At 43.6% G+C, this 23,625-nt stretch overlaps 1 protein-coding gene across 1 annotated transcript; it reads left to right on the forward strand.

Moving 5' to 3' along the window:
• Positions 1 to 23,527, forward strand: Itm2b (integral membrane protein 2B). Its single transcript, XM_038310432.1, has 6 exons — positions 1 to 308; positions 18,584 to 18,712; positions 20,342 to 20,548; positions 20,993 to 21,103; positions 21,634 to 21,784; positions 22,794 to 23,527. The coding sequence occupies exons 1-6, from the start codon at positions 192 to 194 to the stop codon at positions 22,877 to 22,879; spliced, it is 801 nt and encodes a 266-aa protein (XP_038166360.1). The 5' UTR covers positions 1 to 191; the 3' UTR covers positions 22,880 to 23,527.
• The last annotated feature ends 98 nt before the right edge of the window (positions 23,528 to 23,625 follow it).

Consider the following 23,625-nt stretch of genomic DNA (forward strand, 5'->3'; position numbering starts at 1 on the left):
CGCGCCCGTGCCCCAGCTGCGAGGCCGGGAACCGGGCTGCTCTGAGCCGCTGCTGCTTTCGCGCAGTCCGTTCCTCCACTGCAGCGTCGCGCCCTGAGCTCGGCCGACGAGGCTGCACTCGCAGCCGGGATCCCGTCACCCGCGACCCCAGCCTTCGCCGCCGCCGCCCGCAGGGTGCCCCAGGCCGCACCATGGTGAAGGTGACGTTCAACTCGGCGCTGGCCCAGAAGGAGTCCAAGAAGGACGAGCCCAAGAGCAGTGAGGAGGCGCTCATCATCCCTCCGGATGCCGTGGCCGTGGATTGCAAGGTCCGGGCTGGGGTCGCGGGCGGGGTCCCCACGGAGGGGACTGGTGCCCGGGAGGCCCTCCGCTCCCGGGTACCGTAGTGCGTGTGCAGCGGGCGGGGTCTCGGCCCTGCAGACCCCCGTGGGGACAGTTGCGCAGGTGTGCAGGCGCCCGCCGCTTTGCACCCGGGTTGGTCGCCTGGGGATCTACAGCGACTGGCACCGCCACCACGGAGTTTGGCACTTTGTTCCAGTATAAATACGGTGCCTAAAATGGCTGACATCATAACAAGCCTAAACCTCTGTTGTTTCATACTTTCGTTTCTAGGCTGAACAGCCCTTGGACTAAGTCCAGTTACTGTAAGCATCTTATAAAAAAGCTTTTTCACAAACCCCCTTGCCTACAAACGGCCTTCGGTGTTGGCAGGTGAACCTCACCTTGGGGTCTGGAGGGGAGAGGACAACCGTATACTGGGAGTAGTTTCTGGGTGTTGATTTTATTAGTGTAACAAATATTCCAGGTGAAAGTAATTGCTATTGTGGCTGTTCCCGTGTAACCAACAGTTGATTTTTAAATGTTATCAGCGTCTTTGTGGGATCTACCGACAAGTGAAACCTGAGATCTAAACGTAGGGCTGTCCCTACAAAATGCACCCTCATTTCTCCAAAGCCTCTGTTAACACTGAGTAAGGGTGAGCGAAGCCGGCACTGGATTCGAGTTTTTAAAGTGACTTACAATGTTCTTTTACGTATAAATGTAATTGTCTCCTAAGTTTTTCTCTTCTGCCCAGTCTTTAGACTGCAGACATTTGATACTTAACAGATACTAACTGTAGATGTTGCTTAATTTTTCATAAATACTTTTCAATACCTTATTATCATTTGGGTAGTTTTAGTTTTGACTTAAAAACAATCATTTGTATCTCTGGTACGAGCATTAAGGCTTTTTTTTTTAATGATGTAATGAAAATTACTGTTAAGAAACAGGCCACTAACGCCCTGTAAATATTTTGCGAACATAATGGCAGTCTGGGCGGCTTGTGCTTGTTTTCTGGAACTGTTGCAGCTAAAAGCAAACATCGGGTTGATTTTTAAATGACTGCCTTCCCCTGAGATAGGAAGAGAGAGCTGATTCCCTTAAAGGATTAAAGGTTTTGGGTTTAGTATTGTTTTCCTGAACCCAGTGCAAACGGTCTTGGTCCTGAAAACTGGTTAGAAGAATTCACAGGTGAAAATTGCCATGGCATCTTATATTCCCTTGGGAGGTGTGCGTTTTCTCTATACTAGGTCTGTAGTCAAGTACCCAGTGACAACCTCCGGTCAGTATCCTTGTTTGTGGAGCCTCGAGTCTCATCTGGCTCAAACTGGGCTTTGAACTTCTTTCTGATCCTCCATTTCCTCCCAAGAGCTGGGATTACAGGTGTGCACAACCATGCCCAGCTTCACATATGTACTCTTAATGTTATTGTATAGGTACATCTTTAAGTTTTGAAGATACAGTGCTTCCCACTCAAACGTCTCAGTGATGCCATTTCTCTGTCCTTTATTCCATGGTTGTGAAGGTTTGAAACTCTGGACAGACATCAGAATTCACTTTGCTGAGCAGGTTTGAACCAGACTGGTGACAAATCTTGTCCTTTATGAAGAAGTGGTCTTATTTTCAGGCTTTGAGGAGTACTCATGTGCCTACCACAATTTAATTTTTATTCCAAGTTAACTGTAGTTCTGTACTTTGCTTTTATTCCTTAATTTCTCTGATCTCTGTGTCCACAGAAAAATCCTGCAATTAAGTAGTGAGGGTTCATGTTCCTTTATAGCCACACAGAAACCACAGCCAAATTGATTAATCCACAAGATAGAACTAATTCTTTCTCCATTCTGTATTCTAAAAGCTGGAAGCCTTTTCTCAGTGTGGGGTGGGGTGACAATATTTATCTACGATGAAAGTAGGAAGGATAAAGGAGAAGCCTCCTTAAGGACAGCCGTCTGAGAGAACTTGTGATCTCCTTTCAGGGCTGCGGAGGGATTACATAATGTTCTGGTGCTCCTTTGGGCTGGACTGTGTAGCAACCACCTTGTCTGACCGCCTGGGCTGGGAACAAAATTAGCCTTAGTGTGATTAGCCTGAGGCATTTCCTTCAGTCAAGGGGACCACACTAGGCTAGTTAGGGTTCAGAACTCCAAAAGAAAAGCGTTTTTTAAGACTTTTAACTCTCAGGGACCACAGTAAACATGGACCAGGTTTTTGTTGTTGTTTTGTTTTTAAGTGTGCTTGAGGGTTGCCTCTCTGGGATCCCCGACCGGTACCTTAAGGATTCTGATCACTCTCGTCCCTCACTGGCTTATGTAACTTATCTTTCTGTACTTTATGCTGCTCTCGGCTTCTGCTGCTGTATTTTTCTCTGCGGAGAACCTTCTGGAAGAAGTTCTGCTCCAGTGTGGCTGCTGTCCTCGCAGTAGCTGTGATTCCAGCAGCTGTTTTGTTTGTTTTTTGATTACACTATCCCAACTAATTTGGCGTTCTATTTCCACATCTTCCTGTAGACAGTGTTGTCTTCTTCCCAGACCTGTCCTCACAGACGCAAAGCTCCTAGAGGCACAGGCAGAGCAAGAATCATAGTATGGTTTGTGTCACATAATCAGTTTGAAACGATATGCATACATTATGATACAGACTGCCGTCCTTGATTTTTGTGCTCAGCGCTGTCTTTGAACCTTGGAAAACTTGTGTCCGTATGCACATACCAAGAAAATACTATTCCTATATCAGAAGTCCCAAATATGTCCCAGAATAACTGTTGGAATTTTTTTTAAGGTGTAAATTTTACTTTTCCTTTGTGTAAGATGAGAGGATAGAACCAGATGGCCCACAAGGACTCTCTCAGTTTTAAAATAATTATATGAAGATGCTAGGGTTACATAATTGTGTTTTTGCAATAATTAAAATTGCTGTTTGGGGGGTTTTGGTTTGAGTCAGGGTCTCACATGGCCCAGGCTGGTCTTGAACTTGGTACGTAGCTGATGATGACTCCTGATCCTCTGGTCTCCACTTCTGGAGTGTTGAGATTGCACCTCTGCTCCGCCCCGCCCTGCTTTTACAGTTCAGTTGTTTTCATTGTGGGAGAGGAAAACAAGTGCCCCCCTCTCCCTCACAAGACTGTTTCCTGTCTTCCTTTCCATGTTGAATTTGTTTCATTCCTCCCTTGAGTCCTTCTGAGAGGCAGAGGCTAAATTAAAAGGAACTAAATAGAAGGGAGGATTATGTAATAAAGCAGGTTCTCACTTCTGCTCGCCTGGCTGTGGAGCAGGGGAGTAAGCAGGAGTTCTTGTTGCAGTACCTAATCATGAACCCCCTTTGCTCAGTGGCAGCACTGAAAAAAACAAAAAAAACCTCGTTTGCTTCATTAGATGGCCTCACAAGCTGCTTGCAATAGAGTGTAAGAGGTAAATTGCTGTCGGTGTGAAGAGTACACTGAGCTGTCACAAAATGGCTAAGTGGGCCCTAGTTTATGATTTTTCTCTATTTTCACAACCATGACTGAACAGTTTAATAATTTAGGTTTTAGTTTGTGGTGATGGTTTTGGTATTTTTGTGGCTTGAGGGAGTAGAGGAAGGACATAAATTGTGAGACAGCAGTAAGAGGCGTTGATCTGTAGAGGGGCTGGGAACTTGGCTCTCTGTAGCTTGAGTGCTTCTCATTACCTAGGAACATAATTTTTTTTTTTTTTTTTTTTTTTTTTTTTTTTTTTTTTTGGTCTTTCGAGACAGGATTTCCCTGTAGTTTCTAGAGCCTGTCCTGGAACTAGCTCTTGTAGACCAGGCTGGCCTCGAACTCAGAGATCTGCCTGCCTCTGCCTCCCGAGTGCTGGGATTAAAGGCATGCGCCACCACCGCCCGGCTCTAGGAACATAATTTTGTGCAAGTTGATTGTAGAGTAGACCCGGCTGTCCTAGAACTCGCTGTAGATCAGGCTGGCTTGGAAGGTGCTCTTAGTACTGAGATGAGCGTGTGCCATCATGCCTGGCTAGAGGAGCCAGTAAAACGCTTCCATTCTTTAGGTCTTGGCCTCCGTGATGGATATCTGAAGGGGGAAGAGTTTTGTCCTGGGAGACATAAATTGCTCTGTCCGTCTCTGCTGGGGCACCCTGGCTTTTGAGGGTGGGTGAGGTTGCACCTTGTCATTTTACCATTGAAGGACAAGTTAGCTGCTAGGACAAGGGCTTCTTGCTGGAGAAGGCCGGATGTTGTCCTTGGCATAATCACAAACCTCTAAGAACTCACGAAACCCAACTCTACCACCTAAGAGTTTTATGTGAACAGCAGTATTTTTTTTAAAACCAGAAAAATCTCAAAACACATTTATGATAGAGGTATATTTAACGTGTTCATTGTTCATCTTCCAAGTGTTGATTGTGTGTTGCAGAAGCTTGACCTGCATGTTAATGCCCAGAGAGGAATGTACGGGGCGGTAATCTGAGACATTACAGTTTCATCAAACCATAACCCAAATATTTGAAGTGACTTCAAAAGCTGCATTGTTTTCTCAAAAAGGAGATGCTTTCTGAATTTGTGTTTTGACTAAAGCCTCTTGGATCGCTTTATATGACACATAGTAAAGATTCTTCTGGAGAAAGAAGTGGGTCAAAGTAAATGTGCTCTCTGTTTGGCAAGAGTTCCACTTGCATGGCCCTGGGAATTGAACCTGGAGCCTTGGACGAGCTTGACAAGGGCTTTACACCCCCGCCGTGAGCTATTTCTCCAGCCCTAAATGTGTCACTTTAATTAGAGCCTGGAGACTGAAGGAGGAGTTAAGGACTTTTCCCACTGAAGGATTCAGGCCACAGCCACTACCTGTTAAGATAAGGGACTTCACGCCTCTCAGTCTCAAGGTGATGATTATCTGAATGTCTTTGAAAAAAATTAACGTTGCTGTATAAAGCTGTCCCAGGCTCTGGACTACACTGCAGGGAGCCTCAAGTGATAGTCTTTTACAAGACTGGACAGCAGAAAGGTCAAGGCTTACAATGGTGTGGCAGAAGTCACCCTAAGGACATCATTTTAAAACTTTCCACTTAACAGGATGAATTTCATTACTTGGTGTGTTACCTTTAAAATTACTGAAACAGAAAGCACTGTTTTTACTTCATTGTGATTTCCACGTCCCCCTGTATATGGATCCTTGTTCTTACAAGCTTTAAGCTCATGGTATGCTACCAGTCGTTGAGTGAACATTTAAAGGATTGCTGATTTCTTTTAAAGTCCGTACTTTGAGTTGAAAAGGAAAAAAAAAAGCGCTGTGAAGTGTTGCAATAGTCGTCCTGTTCTAGGACAAAGTCAACTGAATAGATGTCCTAGTCCTAAACAGGAAAGATTGAATTGAGTTATGGGAATGACCCCTCTAGGGCTGGCAGGAGTCACCTGACTTTGAGCTCACTGTCTCTGCCATGGATGCTCACAGGGTGCCTGGAGGGATTCACGACTTTGAGCTAATATAAATATGACTGAAGAGAGGTTAACGTTGAAATAAATTTATAGTCTGGTTTAGTAATGCTAGCAATTTTAAGTTACATCTCAAGTTTATTGGAGACATTATGCATGGCATTAGACCCTCAGGTTTTTTTGGGGTTTTTTTTTGTTTGTTTTTTGTCTTTTAAAATAGAACTTCACTGTTGTTGCCCAGGCTGGCCCAGAACCTATAGCTACCCTCCTGCCTCAGGCTGAAAAGTGCTAAGAGATTCAGGTGTGAATTTGAAATACTCGTATGAACATTTTTGTTTACACAAGTATTCAACAAGGTAGTTGAATTCCATATCTTCAGGAATAGGCTTTGGTGGATTTTTAATACTCAAATATTCAAACTTTTTTCTACTTCCTTTTTTTTTTGGGGGGGGGGTGAGAGGAACAAGACCACACTATGGCAGCTTTGGCTCCCTTGGAACTCACTATGTAGACCAGGCTAACCTCAAAACTCGCAGCTATCTACCTGCCTCTGTACCTCGAGTGTGGAAATTAAAGCTGTGTGCTATCACAACTGGCTCCAAATCTTTTACTTTTAGTGCCAAATTATTTTTAGAAATTAAGATTTATTTAAGAAATTTAAGTTTTCATAGTGAGTATAAAACTTTTAATTGTTTTTCTTTTTTTTGGTAATTTTTCAAGACGGTTTCTCTGTAGCTTTAGTGCCTGTCCTGGAACTAGCTCTTGTAGACCAGGCTGGCCTTGAACTCAAGAGATCCTCCTGCCTTTGCCTCCTGAGTGCTGAGACTAAAGGCGTGCGCCACCACCACCCTGCTCTTAATTTTTTTCTTAAATGTGATAGCAATATTTAAAAGTTGTAGAGATAAATCTCACCCTGTAACGTAGGCTGACCCAGGACTATAACCCAGCCTGACGGGGAACTCACTCCTCTCTTCCTGCCTTGGCCTCCTGGGTGCCTTGACATCAGGCTTGAGCTATTGTACAAGGTTTAAATTAATTACCATAAAAAAACCCAAATAGCTATATTTCTTACTCTTTCTCTCTCTCTCACCTTCTCCCTATGTTTTCTGAGATTGGGTCTTGCTCTGTAACAGAGGCTAGCTTGAAATGTACTGTGTAGACCAGACTGGCCCCAAACCAGTGTCTTTCTTCCTGGGATTACAGGCATGCACCGCCATGCCTAGCCATGCCTAGGCAATTCTCATTGTTAATTAAATTGCTGAGATCACCACAGTATCCAAAAGCTCCCTTGTTAGACGAGGGAAGGTGGCTTTGAGACATGGCCATTGTTCCTTGCTTAGTTTTTCTTTGCATTTACTTTCTGGGTGGTATGGAAAAGTCCCCAGTCCCACCAGTTGTAGCTAGAGCAGGGCTAGGCATGCTAAAGAGCTAAAGAGCGGGCAGAAGCAGGGCCTCTTATCGCCCCGGAAGGTGAACTGATGAAGCTGAAGGTTTTGCGTAGTAAGCAAGTTAGACCGTCTTTGGTTTTCAGTTTTAAAAATCGGGTTGACTGTTGCTACTCTTGCTGGTGGTGGTAGTTATCTCTTGGTTACAGGACCCACAGAGTAAACCCACACCCCAGCACTGAGCTGCTCCGCATAATACCCTGTAATACCATTATTTCTTGGTTATAGGACCCACAGAGTAAGCCCGTACTTGTACCCCTGAGCTACTCCCGTAATACCCTGTAATACCATAGTTTTAAAGGCAAATGAGGGTTTTCATATAAATTCATACAATAATTTGGCTAGAAACACTAATGGCTTGACATGGGCCACCGTTTTATAATCTCCTTTTATGTGGAAAGCACAGCTAGCAAAGTCCGGCTCTTGTGTTAGGGTGTGGCATAGGAAATAGACTGAATCCCACATTTTCTAATGATTAGGACAAGAATTAAAAAATGACATTCCTCCCTCAGTAAATGGGGCTAGGGATGCAGGTCGGACATCAGTTCAGCGGTGTGAACGCTAGGGATGCAGGTCGGACATCAGTTCAGCGGTGTGAACGCTAGTGTTGCCGTCAGGTCTGAACCTTGCCTTGATGTGTCATATGCTGTATTTACTGCATCACCTCAGGTTTCTGCATCTGTTTCCATTAGCAACACAGTGAATATTGAACTCAGAAGTCATGCCCCCGCCCCGGCAGCCAGTCCTACTTGGGAATATTACTTCTATGATGCTGTTCTGTATTTCCCACCTTATGCCAGTTTTGTAGGGGACAGTACTGACATTTCTGTTGGTCTAGATTCCCTCAACATAAAAACCATTAGGATTAAAAACGTGTATTTATCTAGTACATAATAGGTACCAATAGAATTAATTTAGTTTTAAAATGTCAATAGGCCTGCAATAGTTTACAGGAACGCATTCTAGAGGCTGTGGTGCAGGTACACATAGCAGAATTTATGCTCTTGAGTGACAGATCATTTTAAATGGTATGGAAAGAATTTTGCCACCAACCGGAAAAATTACTTTCTTTTACACAATGCCTTCTCTCCTTAGAGACGATCACTCCTGTAATGTCAGAGCCTTAAATTAATCAGAAGCAATTATGTTCCCTTAGTCACTTCTGGTCTCGTATTACAGTTTGGACACTAGGCCACTCTTCGTGGCCTCACCGAGCAGAGCACTCTCGTAACTTCATGCTGCAACACTGCCCAGCTCTCCATGGTGGTCTGAGCCCCCCATTTCTCTGAGTCAAGGATTCTCAAACATTTTAGTCTCAGAACCTCTTGAGTAAGAGTTAAAAGTTGTTCCTTTAACCCAAGGAAATGTTGCATTCCACAGGCTGTGTATAAAGAGATATTTACTCTATCAGAAAGAAGGCAGGATGCTTAGTCCCCTTAACATCAGCATAAACAGCCATTTGTGAGTCACCAACATTTCTGAACAACTCTTAACAGTTTAAGAGTAGGCTCCCGGAGTTGTGCAGTGGGCAGTGAACGGTTTGACAGGAGATGGCGGGAGTCTGCCCATCCGCGCTGTTGGCTACGATGTCACGTTCTGCTTGTGGAAAGCTGCTGCCCACTGAGGAGTGCAAGTGAAGGTGGCTTCACAGCTGAATGAGAGGACTTTGGGTCTCTGGGGGGTTTCTGGACCACATTCGGGTGACAGCGGCTACAAATACTTGTTTCTTCTGCTCTCTTATGTTATTTCCAAAAGTTTATTTTTAGTTTTTCTGGTTTTAATACGTACTCACTGGCAGTTTCCAAATGAAAGATGGATATAGTTAGCGTGTGTGTGTGTGTGTGTGTGTGTGTGTGTGTGTGTGTGTTTCCACTATGCACGAAATCTGTTGTCTTGGGATACATAGTAACTTCTTGCTAAGTTGATAGCCAGTGCTTTTATTGTTCTTGACAAGCACTGTCTGGTACACTGCCAGCTTCCATTGTTCTTCCTTTCCTGTAGAAAACCTTTTTCCTTTTTTAAAAAGAAACTTTTATGTGTGTTGGTGTTTTGCCTGCTTATGTCTGTGTATCTCATGGATGAGTTACAGACAGTTGTGAGCTACCATGTGGGTGCTGGGAATTGAACCTGGGTCCTTTGGAAGAATAGTCAGTGCTCCTAACCATCAGGCCATCTTTTCAGTCTTAAAATCTTTTCCCTCTGTCAAGATTTGATCGTTGTTTCTTGAAACTGGAGAGAACGCGGCTTAATTTTCTATGTAGTATTTGGTAGTTCATCTCTGACAGTATCTTCCGGCCCACTGGAGAGTCAGTCATTGTGGGTTGACTTCTATGCATTGGATCTGTTTTTTTTTTTTTAATCTGTGATTAAAAACGTGTAAAGCCTTGCGTATCTGAGTATGCCCATCTTTCTTCCTCTCCCTCCCTGCCTCCCTTCCTTCCTTCTTTTCTTCTGAGGTTATCTCTTTCTGTAGCTTAGGCTGGCCCAGAATGATAGATCGTCAACACTGGCCTTATCCTTAATGCTCACTCCGATCTTCCTGTCTTGGTTTCTTAAGCGCTGGGATTGCAGGCATGCATTCACATTCCCGCCTGACTCTCTCATTCCATCGGTAGTTTGGTATCCGGTATCATCTGGTATCAAATTCTACTTCAGCTGTGGTTCCTAGGTGCTGGGGAACGCTGGCCACGTCTCCTGGTCTGCTGCTGCTCTGGTGTCTGCTTCTCCCAAGCATTTCCTTCTGGGCTGCTTGTGTCCCCTCTGCAGATGCCCGAGGCTGTAATGCTCAGGCTTTGGTACGTTCCCTCCGGAGACACCAGGATAGGACTCTGCTGTCCAGCGCTTCCCTTCTGTGCGGCTGAAAGGTCGCTTGCTTGCTCTCTTTGCCTTTACCGTCGCTCCATTGAGTTTTCAGAAGCTAAACATTAGCTGAAAATCAATATTAGGACCTTCAACTCTGCCGTCACCCTAGCTTTTGAAAGTTTAATTAGAATATTCCCTTTGCACTAACAATAGGCCTAATAATAATTAATAATGGATAATAATGGAAACCGTTTGGATTATTGGCACTAATTTAAGACCTGACAAGATGACCTAGAAAAAAAATGAGTCCTCATTCTCTGATGGCCTCTCCAAAGAGCCAAGACTGCTGACCTCAGGAGTAATTCTGAGCCGGCTCACTACCGACGTTGGGATTTTGTGTACACCTTTTCTGCCCTGACTAATGGGCGTACCCCGTTTACAGTGAATACTTTTCACTTTTTTTCTTGTTTTTGTTTTGTGTTTTTTTTTTTGTTTTTTTTTTTTTTTTTTTTTTTTTTTTTGTGTGTGTGTGTGTGTGTGTCTAAAAGTATAGCCCTGGCTTGACTAGAACTTGCTATGTAGCCCAAGGCTGGCCCTGAACTTACAGTGATCCTTCTGCCTCTGCTTCCTGAGTCTGATAACTACAGGTTTTCATCACCACGCCTGGCCTTTCATTTATATCTTGGTTTTTTATGATTTGTTTTCGAATGTGGCAACCTAAATGTTGCCCTTTGTTGTTTCGCCCCGTGTGCATATGCTTTCGGTAGTCGTTCGTAAACTAGCCTGTATAACTTGATGATTAGGAGAGTCCTATGGATGTGACAGCGTGTGCAAGACTGCCAGTCCTGCTTTCACAGGGGAATGAGATCCCTGGGTCCCAGACCCAGAAGCCAAGATCAAATACTTGCACTGAATTTTCACTTTATTTGAATTCATTGATTTATTTTTGGGTTTCTGGTCAAGGCCCAGACTGACCTCAAATCCAGCTGTGTAGTGGAGGATTGTCTTGAATTTCCGATCTTCCTGGGTGCTGCGATCACAGTCCCAAGATGACACACAGCACCTCCACCGTTATCAGTGATGTCTGCGCTCAGTACAGACAGCGGAGCCATTGAGTCAAAGTGCTTCTTACCTGTCCACCGTGGAGAGGGCAGTGTGTCTGCTCTCAGGACTCAGGACATAGTTTTACCTTGCCGTGTGTGGCAGGCTTTCTTCAAACTCAAGGTCCTCTTGCTCTCTGGCTCCCAGGGGCTGGCGGTGCATGTAGGTGTAAGATGTACCTCGTGCCCAGCTGCTTCGTCATTGTGTCAGCGTTCAGGTTGTCAAACTCAGATGGAGATGTCTGTAAATGTTCACATCTAAGTTATTTCGTATGGATCTGCCATGTAGGCCAGTGGTTTTTTTAGTCCCAGTCTTGCAGTAACATAATAAGTAGGAATAAAATTAATTTTATATTTCTTGAAAGGGTACACTTAGAATTACCAAAGGTTCTGCCTATCAAATAGAAGTGTTTACCTTTTAAAATAAATATATAAAATTACTGTGTTTCATTAAAATCCAACCTTCATACAAAATATGAGTTGGGGCAGGCTTGGTTCATTTTTTTCCAGTCCTGACTCTGGGTTTCATGGTGATGGATTAGGTAGTTGTGGACCATCTGTGACTGCGTGAGGGTGTTAGGAGGATGGCTGTTGTTCGGAACAGTCAGATTCTGGTGAGAGGGAGAAGCCTGTCTCTGCCAGCGGATCGTCCCCGGTAGAGGCTATTTCATTAACAACAGATAAAACTTGCATGCGATGTTGCTTACAAAACACTGCCAGTCGTTACTCCCTACTTTCTAACTAAGCATATGAGCTGGAAAGGCGACGAAAATTTGCTTCATAAGCTATCCGTGGTAAAGCTCAGAAAGCAGAGAGAGTAAATACTAGAGACATGACGGTCATCTTTTAAACGATGAGGAAAGCGTGAGAAAAGGACAGATTTTGAGTTACTCATAAATTAATACTCAATGGTATTTTAGTTTCCGTCAGATACCCTGCTTTGCCCTAATGATACAAAATTGACTGACATGCTCCTGCACCAAAGGCAGTAATTTTACCACCTTACTGAGTTTTTTCCTCTTAATTCTGACCTGGTTGCTTAACTCATTTTATAATTTGTTTGGATTTTATATATTTCTCTAGGTTGTTACGCAATAGCTTAAATGGTTGTTTCTCTCTCTGTGAGCACAGCAGTATTGTCGACTTCAGCACTGCCACTAAAAGTGCTCTTTCTTCTGCCCTCCCCCGTTCTAAATATAGACCAATTCGATAACTCGGACCAACACGGAGCTGGGCCTCCTAATTTCAGCTCGATACTAATTAATTTGGCTGAGGCCACTGTGAACTATGGCTCTTGAAGGCGAAGAGCAGCTCTCTGTTCCTCTAGGCGCATGCCCAGCCCTGGGAGGCTGTTTATGTGTCACTCCTGTGTGGACTTGGTCAGTAATGGAGACGATGACAGTCCTGTAGGAAGAGCAAATTGGGAAACATGATTTATATACAGACGGCAATGCTGAAGAGAGAAGGTGGGCAAACGTTTGTTGCCCTTCACAGACGGTGAGCTCTCAGCCTGGGGTTCGGCCTCCCTTTCCTCGGATGCTTTTGGTAATGATGCTATTGGTGGTGGGCAGATCACAAGGTGTGTCTTTGAGTAGCTAACATGGAGGCCGGTAAGCAGAGCATTGCCCATCCTCTAAAGCCCAGAGCGCTGCAGGCCTGGTGGCACGTGCCAGTAATCCTGAGTGTGGCTGCCACAGGCTCAAGGGCTGCCTGGACAGCTCAGTGAGATCTCCCTCAAAATCTAAAACTTTACAAGAAAAGAAAAATGGGCTGGAGACACAGAGCTCTTTTCTAGAGTGTAGACTCGAGGTACAGTTCCTAATACCAAGAGGAGAAAAGAAAAACGGTTCTCAAAACCGCCCTTCCCATACTTAAAGCTACTATTTATTGTAGAAAGTATTTCCAATTACAATGAATCTGGGAAGAACATAGCGATGGCACAAAAACCAAGTTTCTGTAGAAGTTTTATGAGCCAGGTTAAAATGTATACAGTAAATATCTCACAACATGACTTTCCGGGATCACGGGACTGATTTGATGAGTCGTGATGACACCTGTAAAGGGAAAAATCATCTCGGCTGTGGTAATCTCCAGGTGCAGAGCCCGAGCCCTAGCCCAAGTGCGGCCTGGAATTAGTGAAGGGGCGGGTTGAGCCCACGCCTTGAACAGAGCAAGAGCAGGCAGGTGCTCAGAGCTGAGCCACACACCCAGTTTCTATTTCTCTTTTTGCTTTGCATGCAAGGAAATGTCAAAATCTTTTTATTTTCTTTCAAAGCAAATGTAGATTTCTTCTGGAAAAGTGGGGAAAGAATTCCAAGACCAGAGGAACTCCAAGGAAGAAACCCGGACCCCCCAGATGTTCTCCAAGGGGTTCCTTTGGATTGTTGCATTATAAAATACCCTGTCAGTATATACTTATATTATCCCAGCATATTTAAAAATCTAGTAATCTATTTATGATGTTCAGTAGCTCATGCTATTTTGAACTACATATATTCTTTTCTCTTATTTTTTTCTTTCCTCTAGTCTGTCTTATTTTTACACTTTGTATTTTTATGCCACAGTCTCCCCACCCTCAGGCTGTCTCTGTTTGGAACATTTATTTATCTATTTATTTACTGAGACAGGGTCTACTGTGTTAGCTCCCTCTGTAGGTAGAGATGACCTTGAAGTTCTGCTCCTGCCTCTGCACCCTCAGGGCCTAGCCGCTGGTACCCCTGGTGCTGAAGCTCAAGCCCGAGGGCTTCACTATGCTGGACAAGCATCCTCCCCACTCACCTACATCCTAGCCTGGCCTTGTTCTTAGCACTAAGACACTGCCGCAAGATGCTACATTTGAAGGGCTTTGGAAAACATCGTTTAAAACACTCTGTGCTCTATTCATTATGTAAATAAGGTTCAAATGGAAGCATCGAAGAGTGTGAAGTGCTTGTTACTTTGAAACAGAATTTAAAAAAAAAAATTAAGCCCTACGTTTTATTTGAGCTACGTTTTTGATGGAAGCCCTTTTATTGAAGCCTCTTAGGGAACTGATTGAGGTGACCTAATTCATAACTAATGGAAGTAAAACACAATTTAGCCTTCATTTTGCTTAAGATGTAGTTAAGTAATCTTGCCTTACTGTCTGGTAGGATTTATTCCAACCAGAAAATATTGTGGTACCTGAGAGAGACTACGGAGCAATGTCTGTGTATTGGAGAGTGAACCTGGGTCTTCGTGGGTCAGCCAAACACTCTGCCGCACTGCGTCCCAGTCTTTGTGTGTGTGTGTGTGTGTGTGTGTGTGTCTAAGTGTCTAATTTAAGTTGTCCAGGCTGCCCTCTGACCGCAGCCTGTGTCCCTCGGCCTCCTGAGTAGCTGAGTTTGAAAGCCTTGGCCATTTCTTTCTGTCGCTGAGGATGGGAGTAGGCCCGGGTGTGCTTTGCTTTCTTCCTCTATAAACTGTGCTACAGTCCTGACATTGAGGAGGACTAAGGAGGTGGTAATTATGTAGGGCCTGCGGGAGTTCTCAGCGTAGTTGAGGTGCACCAGTTACCGTGCTGGGCAGGGAGGGAATCTGTGACTTCAGTTAAATCAGGCCAAGTAGAGTTGCACACTGTACCCCCGTGAACAGCTTGCTTGTTAGTGAGCTTTCTTCTTTTCCTTGTTTGAAGCAGACTTGGGAGGTTTTGAAGAGATTTCTAGTGCAGGTTTTAAGCGCTAGGGTTAAGAGAAAGAACAACACTCCCGAAAATGTGGGGATGGGCTTCTCTTTTTTAAATTATAAAATGTTGAAATGCACACAAAATACAGGACCTCTGCTGTTCAGTTTCCTAATGTGGATATGAAAAATGGAAATTTACTTACCGGCTAATGAATATTTGGGTTGGCTTTAGTTTGGGACAAGTTTGAATAATGATGTTATAAATAGTTATTTAACAGGTGATTTATTTTCTTTTTGGTATTTGGAAGCAGGTTCTCATGAAACCTAGGCATTCTTAAAATTGGGAAAATTACTTGAATTTACTGGTTATTTTTTCAAATGTTTTTTTAATTTTGTGCATGCACGCGCCTGTGAAGGCACATGAACCACATGTGGATTTCCGGGTTGTAAGAAGTGGTGGATCCCTAGAGCTAGAGTTACAAGATGCTTGTTAACCACCTGATGTGATGTGGGTGCTGGGAACTGAGCCTGGGCTCCCTGGCAAAAGCAGAACGGCTCGTAAGGACCCAGCTGTCTCCCTGGCAAGGACAGTGCAACTCTTAAGCACCCAGCCATCTTGCACAGCTGTATCTTGAACTCTCAATCCTTTTGCTTCTGCTTCCTGGGTGCCAGGATTATAGGCTTAACAGGTGATATTTTATAATTGATCTTTAGTAATTTGATTTTTGTTAGTTTTTTAAAATTTTTTTTTTTATAATTTCCTTTTTTCTCACCCTGTGCATATTGTCATCTGTGAACTGGCCGGGATGTCGGGTACCACACTGAGTAGAAGCAGGCTCAGCTTGAATAATGAGCATCTTTGTACTCCTGACTAGGAAGGCTATCATGTGAGTTTTAGTAAACCAACAGGTACGGGGTTTGCTCTCTGAGGTTTTACTGGTTTTTTTTTTTCCCTGTATTTTTAATTTTATTTTTATTTTTTGACATTGTAGTTCTGGCTGACCTGGAACACACTATGTAGCCCAGGTTGGCCTTGAGTTCGTGGCAGTTCTGCCTCAGCCACCAGACCCAACTTAATTCATAACTTTAATCTTGAAAGTGCATTCCGCTTGCTCTGTAACACAGACTGTAATGTGGGCCATCATGTCTTTTATACCTGTTGTAATTCATAAACGGCTGGCCGTACGAAACACGACTTACTCACCTTTCTTACGGGATCTCGCCCACGTGGCCAGCCTTAACCGATGTTGGGTTAACTGCGGCCGCTGCCTCCACCGGATAGCCAGTTTGCTGTGCATCATAGACGATGGTGTTGTCCCCTCCCTTACCTTTCTGGCTGCTGATAGGACTGTGGATCGTGAAGAGTTAAACAGCCAGGCTCTCTCTTCACCCAGTCGTCAGTTACCTGCATGTTATTAGCCGAGTGCCAGGAAATGAACACGCATAAACAGAGGAACTGTCTCGCCTAGGAGCAAGATTAGATCTCTACGTGAATTTCTAGCGCAGGGAAGCAAGTGACTAAGCAATGCAGAGGAAACAGATCAGGCTTTGAAGATGGTGGAGCTGTTAGGAGGTTCCAGTGGTATGTATGGACTTGGGTCTGTAATGTAGCTACTGAAACAGACTCTTGTTGCTGCTTTATTTTCAAGCCGTGTTTCAGGTGCTGAGTAACTTTTTTTTTTTTTTAAAGTGTTTTAAGGTGGCATTCTTGAACAAATCAGTCTCTTCTGTTGTCCTAGAATGATTTTTTAAAATAACTTAGGACCAGCTCCATCCCTAGGCCCTCTGTGGCCTGCCCCAGTTACTTCTCTTCATCCCTGGCAGTGCCCTGTGTGTATTGTGTGTATCAGAGTGTCCTTGTGATTTTATTCATTCTTTACCTTTTATTTCCTTCCCGGGAACGTCATCTGCCTGGCAATGTGTGTTTGTCCTGTGACCTTCCATGCCATGATTTCTCCCTTGGAAGTCTCCCTCTTAACTCACCCTGTCCCTCACGCTCTGTGAATTTTTCCTATTGGAGCCCATATTTATGTTATTTTGTGTCTTGATTAGACAGGAGACAGGCTTTTACATGATAGATCAGGCTGGCTTAGTGTTGACTCCGTAGTCTCAGCTGATCTCCAGCTCATGACAGTCGCTGGCCATGACCCCCAAGTGCTAGGATTCTAGGTATACACATCCTGTTTGGCTCTTTTGGCATATTTTCCATAATGGTCCAGCCTATCTTTTTCTTGGCAGAGTCTGTATTCCTGGTGTCTAATACAACTGCTGTTTAAACGTAGTAGACATGTATAATTTCTTTTCAGAATTGTTGGTTGCGTAGTTAAGATGATAAACCAGAAAGCCCGAGAGCTCGTTGTCTGTGTGACAGCGAGACTGCATATTCCTTCTCGGCATCCACCCGTGATCCTGTGCTACTCGTTTATGTGCTCGTAGGAGGGAGCCTGGCAGATAGGCTTGGGTATGCGTATACTTGGCTGCCTGAGCAGCTGGTCCCAAATGCCAAGAGTGACCGTTTTCCTCTGTCATTCCAACCCCCACACTTGCCCCACCCTGAGAGCAACTATGCTGGGAATACTTGAGTCTCCTGCGATATTGTCAGGCAGGCTCAGGAAGACCTTGTGTGCTTTCTTATTCGAGTCTCTAAAGCCGTGCTTGTCACATGTCTGGAGTTCTTAGAACTTCTCACTGGTAGGATATAAATTTTTCTAGGTTCACTCCATCCCATGTTACACTTTAGTAGACTTGTGGATCTAAATACCCACACACGATTGTCGATGAGAACTGACTAGAATGTAGTCCCCTCCACAGCTTTTGGTCTGAACCTGACGTGGAATATTGTTTGTTATTCTGTAAGGTTCAGTGTTTACAAATAAAGCTTTCTACTCTGTGAATGTAAAGGCGGGGGCAGAGGCAGGAGGATTGCTACAGCTTCGAGGTCACCTTGGGTTCTCCCAACAACGCAAAGGTGTGTGTCTATCTTGACTCCCACTGTTCTGTTGGCTGCAGAACCTAGAATTGGACTTTGCCCAGATGTGATCTCTTACCTTATAATCAGAAATATAGAACTGCAGTTTTCATTCCTGAGTGGCTCTTCACGTTAGCCGTATCTCCTCCCTTGAGCCAATAGACGCACTGTGTTCTTATTCATCACTCATCCCGTTTTTTCTGTCTCCCTTGTTGATCTGTTGTGATAGAGACCTAGGTTAAGTCTACCATTTTATGATGAGGTAGTCCATATTGGGTTTTAAGGCTACTTAAAAAGAAAATGAAAACCAATATCAAAGTGAGATTCAGGTAGGGGTGGAATTACAGAATTAATTCTAGAGAAGTAACTTTGTCCTGCTAATTCAAAGAATTTCGGTGTCCTATCATTCTTGCTAGTGTCGTTTGCTTTTCCTGTAGATCTTTAGGAAGGGTTTCATATCTGAAATGGAATCAATAAACTACTTGTAAAGGTAGCAATTTTATAAATGAGCCAATTAGGAAATATCTGAGCTGTGTAATGCAGCCTTTATAATACTGTAATACTTTATAATAATATAAGACAAGATTCTGTGTTGTTACCTTTCCTGAATTTCAAATGTTAGAAGATAGCACTAAAAGTTGTATGGAAATAGAAATAGCGATTTGTTTTTATTACTGCTTAAGACATTGTTCCTAGATGGAATTGAAAGAGAAAGACAGAGACACACTTTTGCCTAGCAGTCCCCCTGGGGACCAGTGTGTCCACCATGTCTTGGATCCCCTCTTCCTCATTCTGTGGTTGGGTTTGATCAGAGCCTTAATTCTTTTGGTCTTTATCGTCATTGATAATGCCAGGCCTTCTGTGATTGTGTATTAATTGGTTGTTTTTTTTTTCTGGTCTAGGACCCGGAGGATGTGGTCCCAGTTGGGCAGAGAAGAGCGTGGTGTTGGTGCATGTGCTTTGGACTGGCCTTCATGCTTGCTGGTGTCATCCTTGGAGGCGCCTACCTGTACAAGTATTTTGCACTTCAGGTATCATGAAAAGATATTTAGACTTCTTTTCGCTACATTTGTGTATGGGTGAGGGGCATGGTTAGAGATGGTTTGCGGAATCAGTTCTCTTTTACCGTGTGCGTCCCAGGGATTGAATTCAAATTGTTAGGTTTGGTAGCAAAGTACCTTTACCCAGTATGCAGTCTCACCAGCTCCAAGAGAATTATTTTTTGGTCTGGATTTTTTTTTTACCCTTTCCAATGTGAATCTGAACATGGTCTTTACCTTGCTCTAAGCATGCACTGTCTATGGATCCTTTAATTGCTCATGTGTTTACCAGAAAATGAAACACATAATCGTTGAAAGCAGATTGGTGGTGTTTGGGTACTGCAGATGAGTTTAAGTTGTCAAATGTTTTGTTTTTTTCAGAATAGATTTTCATTTTCCTACGAGATGTATGGTGAATTGCCACTTAATGAACATACAAGCTTCAGTGTTGACAAACCCATCACTGGATAGCCAGTTTGGGTCAGTGCATGATTGTCTAAGAGTGGGGTAACTTTGTAGAGATGATGATGACGTCAGTTTTGGGAAAGTTGCCTGTATGTAACTCAGTATTCATAGGACTCTCAGTGTGTCAAGACACTGATTCCACTTAATTATGGTTTACAATATCATCTGCCTAATCCTCAGCCTTAAGGAATCTTAGGAGAACTTTACTTTAAAGCTTGTGTGGCTACTTCAAATGTTTAAGTTTCAAAAGTAGGGAGACACACTTGTCAATGAGATTTTTAAATAAATTTTGAAGTCTTCTTCCAAAGGTTATATGAACTCCATTCTTATCTTATTCAAGATGATAGACACATTGATAAACGTGATTGAATTTATAGGGTAAATTTATTTTTTTGTTATTTTTGAAACAGACAAGTCTGGCATTGAACTTTGTTCATTCTGCCTTCACTGCATGTGCTGAAATCATAGGCATGCACCACCACCGCTCCTGGCTACATCTTCTTAAATGTAGCGTTTTGTTTTATACGAAGCATAAGGTACCAAAAAGAATAATCTGCAATTCCCCTGTCAAGAGAGAACTTTTGGTATCAAAATGTTTTGTTGCATACTCAGACTTTACTTTAAAAATATTTTTATAACATTTATCCATGTGAGTGGACGCAATCCCACCACCTCCACATAAGCTAGTCATGGTAGAAGCTAGAGGATCAAAAGTTTAAGGTTATCCTTGGCTATACAGCAAGGTACAGGGCAGCCTGGGCTACATGAGATCCTATACAAAGGAAAGGAAAACATGACTTGCTTCTGGATGTGTTTTATGAGAAACTGCCTACAAGTAGAAGCAGGCCTGTATGTTTCTTCAGATTTACTCGACACCAGAAAGCTTTCATACTGTTTTTATCTACCCAAAGAGTAAAGAGGAAATCGGCTGCTTTTCTCCCTCTGAAAGGCCTTTAAAAAAAAAAAAAAAAGACAGTTTCAGAATCTGATAAAGAATGTGTTAACTCTGTAATTAAACTGTCTGACTTGTCGTCTGAAAAGTAGGAGTTTGTAAGCAAAATACTATTTAGATCAAGGTGGTAGCTTAAGTGAGGCTCACATTTAAAGACCTGTCTCTTGCCGAATTGCTCAAACGCTGTGTTTTCAACCCCGTAGCCGGATGATGTGTACTACTGCGGACTCAAGTACATCAAAGATGACGTCATCTTGAACGAGCCTTCTGCAGATGCCCCAGCCGCTCGCTACCAGACAGTTGAAGAGAATATTAAGATCTTTGAGGAGGACGAGGTTGAATTCATCAGCGTGCCTGTGCCAGAGTTCGCAGACAGCGACCCTGCTAACATCGTGCATGACTTTAACAAGGTGAGCTGATGCACGGGGTTGTGGAAAGAGGACAGGCTTGCTGGGATATTTGCAGTTTTCATTTTTTAATACCTGCTAAATTGTGCTATTTAGGGTTTAGTTGTTACTTAAGAGAGAGGATGGCGGGAGGAGGGGAAAGAGGGAAGAGTTGGTGACTCAAAGCACGCATTTTATCCCAGCATTGGGGAGGCTGAGACGGAACGATCGCAAGTTTGAGGCCAGCCTGGTTCACACAATGAAGCACTGTCTCAAATGAGATAGACAAGAATAGACTTAGGTTCCTTTCCCTCTGAGCCCTATACCTCGCTGCCTCTGGCTTGCCTGCTGATCCCACCCAGTTCTTGATTTACTGAAATGCAGTTCTAAAGCTAGCCCATCTTGCTGGTACCCAGTTGCTGTGTCTCTCAGGCACACTGATCTGACTGAGATTTGTCTTTTCTCCAGAAACTGACTGCTTACCTGGACCTTAACCTGGACAAGTGCTATGTGATCCCTCTGAACACATCCATCGTCATGCCGCCCAGAAACCTGCTGGAGCTACTTATTAACATCAAGGTATGATGTGGCTATAGTGTCTCTGAATTCCTCTTGGAAAAGTTAGCCTTCCTTGGAGCGCACTCTTCTGGAATGTAGCCAAGGGTTTCTAACAAAGTGCTGACACGTGCGCGTTGTTTCTTCTTCTGTTTAATGCTTTAAAATTTAAGTTAAAAACTATTTTCATCTGGGTGGTGGTGGCACATGCCTTTAATCCCAGCACTCAGGCATATCTCTGTACATTTGAGACCAGCCTGATCAACAGAGTGAGTTCTAAGACAGCCAGGGCTACACAGAGAAACCCTGTCTTGAAAAAGCTGGAGGGGAGGGGAGAAAAAGAAAAAAAACATTGAAAAATGGACTGGAGAAAGCTCAGCAGGTAACAGTGCTTGCTATACGAGCCTGACCCTGATGGTGTGAGCGCAAGCCATAAAACCTGTAGTGGAAGGAAAGAAGCAACTTCAGAAAGCGGTCCCCCGACATGCTATCATCTGAGTCTGCCTTTCTCATTCACTCCCTTGAAAGTTTTGTGTCCCATTTTCCCGCTACAGGCTGGAACCTACTTGCCCCAGTCGTACCTTATTCACGAGCACATGGTGATTACCGACCGCATCGAAAACGTGGAGCACCTGGGCTTCTTCATCTATCGACTGTGTCACGACAAGGAAACCTACAAGCTGCAGCGCCGAGAAAGTATTAGAGGTAAGGACGATCCGATGGTTCCTATGGCACGTGGGTGTTGTGAGTGACGTTCTGCCGTAGGATGCTGTGTCTCATTTGGCTAGTATTTCCACAACTTAGAATTGTCCTAATCCCAGAGCCGCCACTTCAGATAGTCAGTCAACATGAATGTCATTGCCTGGAGATGCCCACCCCTCAACTTGAATGTAGAAAAGTCACCTTTGACCCTGCATTCCCACCATGGCCCAGGCACGGGAAAGAGGAGGTCTCAGTATCCAGAGGTCTCAACCTTTCACTTGGCTTCTCAGGGATTTGAATTCCCCCCGGGGCCATTCACCTTTGGGCTCATAACTGAGCACAGCCGTAGCCAGGTGACTTAGGAAGAGCCGTGGGTGAGGAATCCAGAGCACTGACACCCACCGCGCAGCTTTTTCCAGTCCCTTAACCTTGTTTTTCCCGAGTGTGAGAGTAGCAGCGTGTGCCCATTACCAGTGCAGACCTAACATCTGTGTGATGGTACAGAGACATCAGGGACACTGTAGTCTGATGTCTCGGGGAAGGTGTCCCCCGGTAACAAGCTTCTCTGGCTATTTCTCATACTTGGAATGACAGTGTTCTCACCTCAGGCTGATCAGTCATGTGAAACCCACCCCTTCATTTCTTACATACAAGCTACTATCCTGGTTTATAATTTGCTAAAGCCAATTTGATGGGATGATGTTTGTCCATCCTGCTGTGTAGTTCAGCAGCAGGCACACACGGATGTGTGAGCACACCATATATAGCTAGAACATCTCCCAAATCTTCGATCTCATACATCAGTAAGCAGTTTGTAAAGCTCCGTTACTGGTTGCCATGATGTATGAGAAGATGCAGGGAAGAACAACTTACATACAGTACAGAAATTTTGGGATAGATAGGGAGTGGCATAATTCTTCGTGTCTAAAGAGCGGCTGTGAGGATTATTGTGAATAGTTAGCACTAAAGGACCAGAACCTTGACCAATAAAACCCTTTGTCTTCCCAAACAGGTATTCAGAAGCGCGAAGCCAGTGACTGTTTCAACATTCGGCATTTCGAGAACAAATTTGTTGTGGAAACTTCAATTTGTTCTTGAGCAGTCAAGAAAAGCGTGGGGAGACATTGAATGCCACAGCATAGCCCTCCCTTGTATTTTGTGCAGTGATTATTTTTTAAAATCTTCTTTTCGTGTAAGTAGCAAACAGGCCTTCACTGTCTTTTCATCTCATTTAATTCAATTAAAACCATTATCTTAAAAAAACAAACAAAACCAAACCTTTCCTTTTTTGTTTAGTGTGGTGTCTTTGACATTTGAGTTAGCAAATGTGCGGGGTCCTAGGTAAGATTTGCTTCTCCATAGAGCTTACATTGTAAGAATAATTTCATTTATCTGGATTTTCATGTGTTACTTCTACACTTTCAAGAGGAAGGGTTACCTAAAAAAATAGTCATTTGCATATGTTAAGATGACCACAGTGACTTGACTTGTAGATGCTACCAGCCCTGCTCCCTAGTTGCTAGCACTGGAGCCCACCCTCTAATACATATTCCTTTCATTAAAATGTGCAGTATTTTTGGTGTTGCATTTAACTACTTTAGAGGATTACGTCAGCCTGATGTTTTAATATCCTAGCCCTCTGCTGTACTAAGATTTTAGAGAAATGTTTGGAATTTAAGAAACGACTCATGTTACTAATTTGTATAGCCCACATCTGTGCAATGGAATATAAATATCGCAAAGCCATGTGATGAGACTGTGTGTTGTTTTTCCCACAAGAGAAAAACCAAAGAAGCATTTGGTTCTCCATATTTTAAGGTAATCCACGTACATAGAGAATGAAG

Source organism: Arvicola amphibius, chromosome 13, assembly GCF_903992535.2.
Source record: "Arvicola amphibius chromosome 13, mArvAmp1.2, whole genome shotgun sequence".
In the NCBI taxonomy this organism is placed as follows: Eukaryota; Metazoa; Chordata; class Mammalia; order Rodentia; family Cricetidae; genus Arvicola; species Arvicola amphibius.